Here is a 7,291-nt window from a genome sequence, read left to right on the forward strand (position 1 = left end):
GGTGTTGGCTACCTTGGGGAAGGAGCTGTCTATGTTCCATAGAAGAAGAACAACTTGTGGGAGGTGCCCAGGGAGTCAGGAGAAAACTGGGGTTGCAGAAAGCACCAAAGAAGTCTTGGGTAGACCCTTTAGGGGCTACTGTGGTCAGGCAGATAGATTAAGCTGTGGCCACCCCAGCCAGCCCCACTCACATTCCCCCACCCCACATATGCACATGCACAGCTTTTAGTGCTCATTCAAAGGTTTTATTCATTGCAGAGGGGTGGGCTGGGTAGTGGTGGGCCTAATTGCAGTAGTTCTCCAACTGGTAGAGGGAGCAGATGCTGGTGCAGCACTGATCCACAATGCCGCGCTTCTGCTGGGCCACCTCCAGTGCCAGGGTCTGAAGGTCACCTGTCCCTGGACCTCCACCCAGCTCCAGTTGTGCCACTGCCAGGGAGGTCGTGTCAGAGGAGTCCAGAGCATCAGCAGCACAGAAGCAAAGACACATAGGACAATCCAGTCAGGGGTAGGTGAGTAACCCCCTGACTACTCCAGGTTTTCTCTCACCTTATCCCCTAAGTAAGCACAGGTGGCAGAAGTTGCATGCATGTGGCACAAGTCACTGGTCATGGATGGACACATGGGCCTCTAAAGCCTTCATATCCTCAGTCAGTGCAGTGCTCTATGGGGGCCCCAAATAGGTGCCTAACCTGGGGCCTAGCCACAGGTCCCAAGTTACCCACACCTAGGAGCCTTAAGGCAAGATTCTCATTCATTTCTGGCAGCTGCCATGTTTACATATGCTTAGCTGCCCACAGAAATCTGTCCCCACTCCCTCTTTACCCTGAGATCTTCTACACCTGGGACACAATTTACAAGGTCCCAAGGGCAAAGAAAACCAGGGTAGTTAGCACTGGGGACAGAATTCAGGGGTAGAGCTCACCTTGTGGGTCCACCACTTCACGGCGGGACATGGGTGTGTAGAAGAAGCCACGCTCCCCACACACCAGGTAGAGAGCTTCCACTAGGTGGGAACCACAAAGGTGCTGTTTGACAAAAGCCTTGGCTGGGAGGGGCTCCCAGAGGAAGAGCAGGACCAGCAGGGGCAGGAAACGCATCCAGAGGGCCATGTTAGAACAATGACCTGGAAGATAGGCAGGGCTGAAGCTAGCAAAAGGTCCATGTAAGAGAGGAGCCCACATCTTCCCTCAAGTCCCTGGAGTCTTGGCTGGGGAGCCAGGCCCACCGAGGAGAGTACATACCTGCTTGTTAATGGTCTCTGATTGTAGCTGGTTACTTAGGGCTAGGGGTGACTGAGTCCCGGCTAGCTTTATAGTCCAGAGCACCTCCTCTCTGCCCCCTGGACTTTGCTGTTTGGCCCATTAAGGGCTCCAGGTGGGGTGGGTTGGCAGATGGTCAGAGGGACTGAAGTTGCAGTTTCCAAACACTTGGCTGGTGCTAGGTCCGCAGAAAGTGCTCACTGGACGTCAACACCTCTACTTAGCTCTAGGGTAATTAGAGTCTTAACAAGGGGCCCGGATGGCATGATGAACCAGTTCACAGCAGGGGACATTGTCCCAGAGAGGGTGATGCCTTCTTTGTCCTTGGCTGAGCAATTTTCCACCTCATTCCCCAGGAAGGTGCAGTTGTTGGGGACCTAGTATCTTTGTCCCCTAGACTGTTTCACAGTTCCCATTGATAGCTGGGTCCTTACCTCAGCTGAGACTCCAGCTCACCCTCAGAGGTACAAGGAAAGCAACCCTCAGGCATCAAAGCACTTAATGATCCCTTCCACAAAGCCATAGCCTACTCAGGGGTCAGCTGGGCAGTATCCAGTAAAGCACGATTTGCACCTGAAGGCCACCAAGTCCCCATAAGTGGTACTTGCTTCAGAGCTCAGAACCGGCTGTCTCCATCTCTTAATGCGTGCTCTACCTCAGCTAAAAAATCTTTCCCAGCCTCCACTTTGAATGGTTGGGGGTTCCTTGACTCTTTCTGTTCCTGATTTGGTACTTCCCTATTCCCCAGGCAACCCCAGCAAACCCCCTTGGTGTCATTGTATGAGCTAGAACTCTACTCTATGCAAGGTTTACAGCCACTAGACTTGAACTGTGGGCCCTTTGCTCCCTGCTCCTTGTCCCCCAGAAAGTGCTGCAGCCATTCACACTCTGGGTACCTGGGACATTATAGTGGACCCACTGTAGCAGAAGATACATGAATGCAAGAGAAGAGCAGGCAAGGAACTCAGGCGGGATCGGGGTGGGAAGACCGGGGCAGTGTGGAGGGGTTCCTCAGGACCAGAGGGCCTTGCTGAGGGTCTCACTGGGGCTCCAACCTCCCTAGGACCTTTTTCTTTTGAGAAAGGAGCCTTGTAGTGTAGCTAGGTTGGTCTTAAACGCAGTCTTTTTGCCTCAGTCTCCCAAGTTCAGCTATACACCACCACTTCTGGCTGTCCTTGGAACCTTAAAAAGGTTTAAGGTCTTTGTTATGGTTTTTTTTCTGTGATATTTAAATTCTTTCTGAGGTCTCAGTGACACACAGGGACAAACCTGAGCATCACCACAGGGCTTTAAGCCCTCCGCAGGACCATCATGGGAGCTCAATGCTCTCCAGGGTTCCCATGAGGAATGACACATAGCTTGTCTCTTAAAGGAGTTCATGGATATGCCAACTCTGCAACCGGCTTACCCCACTACAAGGTTTCAGCAGGGCCCACAGTCTATTTCACGGTCTCCCTGTAGCTCAAGGCCTTCCTTGAGGCTTCAGATGGCTCAGCAGCAATCCCACCCCCTATTTTTTCCCCCATGAGAGTTTCATTGTGGCTCTGGGCTCTCTCTGGAGTCTCAGCTGAACAGATGCCTTCCCCAGAATCTCTTGGAGGTTTTAGAGTACATGTAAAGGCAAGGGCACCCAGAGACAGCTCCAGTTTCTCAGTGGGGTTAAGACTTTCTCTAGGCATTTTTGGAACTTACAGTCTTCCTCAGAGTCTCAATACGCATCATGGACCTGCATTATCACCACTCTTTCAAATTCTTACAGTTTCCCCCAGGGGGCTAAAGGGACTTAGGTTTTCTCCAGATGTTAGTGAAACCCAGTCTGCTTGGGAACTCAGCAGGGCTCACACTGCCTCCCTGGCTCTCATCCAATGTCATGGCATTCCCGAGGATCCCAAGGGAGCTTAGGGCTATAGGACCTCAGTGGGCCTCACTGATTTCCCAAGATCTTAAAAGGACTTAACTCTTTCTGCCCAAGTTAGTGCCTTTTATATCCCTGTGAATGAAGCCCCCCAAAGAAGCGGCTTTGAGAAGGAGAGGTTTTATTTCAGCGCATGGCTCATCATGGAACAAAAAACATGGTGGCTGTAGTTGGTCTGTCTGAAGCAGTAGAAGCTTGCAGAGGTGCTGGCCAGGAAGCAGAGTCAGATTGGAAGCAGGGCTGGCTGGCCTGTAACCCTAACACTCACTCTTCTGGCTCTTTGTGTATCAATCAGGTAGGCTCCATGTAGAAAAGGTTTCACAATCTCCCAGAATAGCACTACATGCTAGAGACCAAGTGTTCAAACACACAAGTCTGTGGGGGACGTCTCACACTCAAGCCATCATACCACAGGCTCAGTGAACCTAAAACCTTCCTCATGATTGCTGTGGGGATCACAGTTTCTCTCAAAGTCTCAAAGGAACAGAGAACCAGAGATCTCTGTGTAATGTAGTGCTTTGAGAAGGGTCTCAGCACAGCCCCCTGTGTTCTCTAGGTTTTCAGAGGGTCTTACTCTCTGTCCCAGGGTCCTAGATTCTTAATGATGCCCATGCCTTCTCTAGGCACCAGCAAGGTTCATGGCTCTCTCCAAATTCTCACTAGTGTATTGTTGTGATTCACAGACTTCCCCAGAGCCATAATGGACCTAAAGCCTTGGCACTTCAGTGGAGTTAAGGACTTTTCTTGGGCCTCAGGAAAGGCCAGTCTTCCTCAGGATCATATGTAAGATTGAAGATCTTACTCAAGTTTTAAAATGGTTCCAGACTCTCCTCCAGGTCTTAATGGGGCTCAGGGATTTGCTAAGAGTTTTTGAGGTCTGAGGCCCTTCTACACTGTCCTAAAGATGCTCCCACCCTTTTCAGGGTCTTCAATAGCTTCACAACCATTTCTAAGGTTTCAGTATAGCATGAGAAATTTCCAGAATCTTAGCAATACCCAAACACTATAAAATGTCTCATTATAGGGGAGAAGGCTTTCTCTAGAGTATCCGTGGGCCTAAGCCTTCACCATCATCTCACTGGACTTTATAGCCTAAGGTCCCCATGGCCTCGGGAAACACCATCATCTCACGAGACTTTATAGCCTAAGGTCCCCATGGCCTCAGGAAAGCTCACAGACTTGCCTGAAGTCTCTGCTCTTCTTCTTTTATGTCTATATTTTAATTAATTGATTAGTTTGTTTCCTTCCAAATGTGGAAATCAAATGGCAATCCACAGGACATTGAGGCCCTCTTTCCACAAAATGAGTCCTAGAGGCAGGCACATGTCATCAGGCTTAGTACCAGACACCATTACAAGCTGAGACATCGTCTTACGCCCAGATGGAAGTACTTCTTAAGAGCCTAAAACTTTCCTAAGGGTCTCACATAGGCCTAAAACTTACAGGTGGACTTACCAGGCCCTAAGTTCTTTCAAGTGACTGAATGAGAGCCTAAGGACATCTTCACAGTTTCAATCTAACACCTTCCACAGAAACTTACTGGGTCTAGGCCTTAGCAAGGTCTCATGGGGCTTAAGAGTTTCCCCAGGAATTTATTGAAGTCAATGGCTTTTCTTAAAGCCTTACTGGAATTCATTGTTTTTAATAGCTGAGTAATACTCCATTGTGTAAATGTACCACATTTTTTGAATCCATTTCTCAGTTGAAGGACATCTGGGTCCTTTCCAGCTCCTGGCTATTATAAATAAGGCTGCTATGAACATAGTTGAACATATGTCCTTGTTATATGTTCGAGCATCTTCTGGGTATATGCCTAGGAGTGGTACAGCTGGATCCTCAGGTAATGCTATGTCCAATTTTCTGAGGAATCGCCAGACTGATTTCAAAAGTGGTTGCACCATCTTGCAGTCCCACCAACAATGGAGGAGTGTTCCTCTTTCTCCACACCTTCGCCAGCATCTACTATCACCTGAGTTCTTAATCTTAGCCATTCTGACTGGTGTGAGATGGAATCTCAGAGTTGTTTTGATTTGCATTTCCCTGATGACTAAGGATACTGAACATTTCTTTAGGTGCTTCTAGGCCATTCGAGTTTCCTCAGTTGAAAATTCTTTGTTAAGCTCTGTACCCCATTTTTTAATAGGGTTATTTGGTTGTCTGGAGTCTAATTTCTTGAGTTCTTTGTATATATTGGATATTAGCCCTCTATCAGATGTCGGATTGGTAAAGATCTTTTCCCAATTTGTTGGTTGTCGTTTTGTCCTAGGTAAATGGATGGAACTAGAAATTATCATCCTGAGTGAAGTAAGCCAATCACAAAAGAACACACATGGCATTCACTCACTGATTATTGGATATTAGCCCAGAACCTTGAAATGCCCAAGATTCAACTCACAGGCCACATGAAGTCCATAAAGAAGGAAGACCAAGTGGGGATGATTCGGTCCTTATTAGAAGGAGCAACAAAATACTCAAGGGAGCAAATATGGAGACAAAGTGAGGGACAGAAACTGAAGGAGGGGCCGTCTGAAGACCATTCCACCTCAGTATCCATCCCATGTGCAGTCACCAAAGGTAGATGCTGATGTGGAAGTCAAGAAGTACATGCTGATAAGAGCCTGATATAGATGTCTCCTCAGAGGTCTGCAAGAGTCTGGCATATTCAGAGGCAGATGCTCACAGCTAGCCATTGAACTGATCATGGGGTTCCCAATGGAGGAGTTAGAGTGAAGACCATTGGAGCTGAAAGGGTTTGTGGCCCCATGAGGAGAGCAACAATACCAACCAACCAGAGCTCCCAGGGTCCAAACTACCATCCTGGGAGCACTTAGGGAGGGATCCAGGGCTTCAGCTGTATATGTAAGAGCAGCGGGCCCTGCTGGGCATAGGTGGGAGAAGAGATCCTTGGCCTCATGAAGGCTGGACGCCCCAGGGGGTGGGAATTGGAGGGTGGGGAGGTGGGAGTGGGGGGGGGTAGGTAAGGGTACATCCACAGAGAAGCAGGAGGAGGGGTGAGGGGAGAGGGGGTTCCTGGGTGGGTGGGGGATGGGGTAAGGGGACAACATATGAAATGTAAATAAAACATCCAATTAAAAAAAAAAGCCTTACTGGAGCCAAAGGCTTTCCTCAGGGTCTCACTGTGGTCAATAGTTATCACCAAGGTCTAAATAGGGTCTTAGCAGGGTCTCACTAAGTCCAAAGGTTTCCTTAAGGTCTCTATGGCAAAAGGCCTTCCCAGTGTCTTGCTGGGGCACAGGCCTTACCTAAGTTCTCCCAGGACCCTACAGTTCTATAAGAGTCATAATCGGGGCTGAGAATTTCTGTGAGACCTTGGACTTATCTAAACTATCACTGAGGACTAGGGTCTTATACCAAGTATCAATCTATTTAAGGCTTTCCCCATATTCTTGCTGGTTATCTAACATGTTCTCAGGTTCCTATTGGGACCTAAGGTCTTATCTTGGTATTTACTGGGGTAGCAGGCTTTCCCCAGGTTTTCACTGGGGCTTAAAGCTTTTGCCAGGTTCTAATTGGGTCTAAGGCCTTCCCTATGCACTTACTGGGCCTAAGGCCTTCCCAAATTTGTATTAGGACCCAAAGTCTTCCCAAGTTTTCACTAGGGCCTAAGACCTTTGCAAGTTCTCTCTGGTCTGAGGCCTATCAGAGTAAGTAATGACCTCACTGAGTCTTAACATCTTCCCAGATTCTCATTGGGTCTTATTAAGGTTTTCCCCAGGTTCTCATTAGGTCGTAAAACTTTTGCTAGTTTATGACTGAGTTTCCCTTTCTTAGTTTATCATTGGGCCTTGAGGCTTTTTTCAGGGACTGACTGGGGCTTGATGTCTTCCTCAGATTCTCACTGGGATCCCAGGTCTTCCCTGAAGTCGCAGTGGGTTCTAAAGCTGTCTCCAGGATCTAAACTTGCCTTACGCTTTCACTATGATATTACTTGAACCTAAGGTCTTACTTGTGGTTTGATTTGAGCTTAAGAGCTTCCCATGGTTTCAGACAAGAATAAGGATTTCCCAGAGTCTCACTGGACTCAAGAGCTTAAGATCTTAAGGCTTAAGGTCTTCCCAGTGTCTCTCTAGACCCTTCCTTAGTGTCTAACAGA

At 48.3% G+C, this 7,291-nt stretch overlaps 1 protein-coding gene across 2 annotated transcripts; it reads right to left on the minus strand.

The window, feature by feature from the left end:
* Positions 1–226: 226 nt before the first annotated feature.
* LOC114638505 (insulin-2) lies at positions 227–1,298 on the minus strand. 2 transcript variants are annotated; one of them, XM_028787021.1, is made up of 3 exons: positions 1,245–1,287; positions 926–1,126; positions 227–429 (listed from the first exon to the last, which is right to left on the minus strand). In XM_028787021.1, exons 2-3 carry the CDS (start codon positions 1,110–1,112, stop codon positions 284–286), a joined length of 333 nt encoding a protein of 110 aa, XP_028642854.1. In that variant the 5' UTR covers positions 1,113–1,126; positions 1,245–1,287; the 3' UTR covers positions 227–283. The 2 variants fall into 2 exon arrangements, with proteins under 2 accessions (XP_028642854.1, XP_028642855.1); XM_028787022.1 differs by having other exon boundaries at positions 229–429; positions 1,241–1,298.
* Between the last annotated feature and the right edge of the window lie 5,993 nt (positions 1,299–7,291).

This window comes from Grammomys surdaster, unplaced genomic scaffold, assembly GCF_004785775.1.
Source record: "Grammomys surdaster isolate TR1022 unplaced genomic scaffold, NIH_TR_1.0 125603, whole genome shotgun sequence".
Taxonomy (NCBI): domain Eukaryota; kingdom Metazoa; phylum Chordata; class Mammalia; order Rodentia; family Muridae; genus Grammomys; species Grammomys surdaster.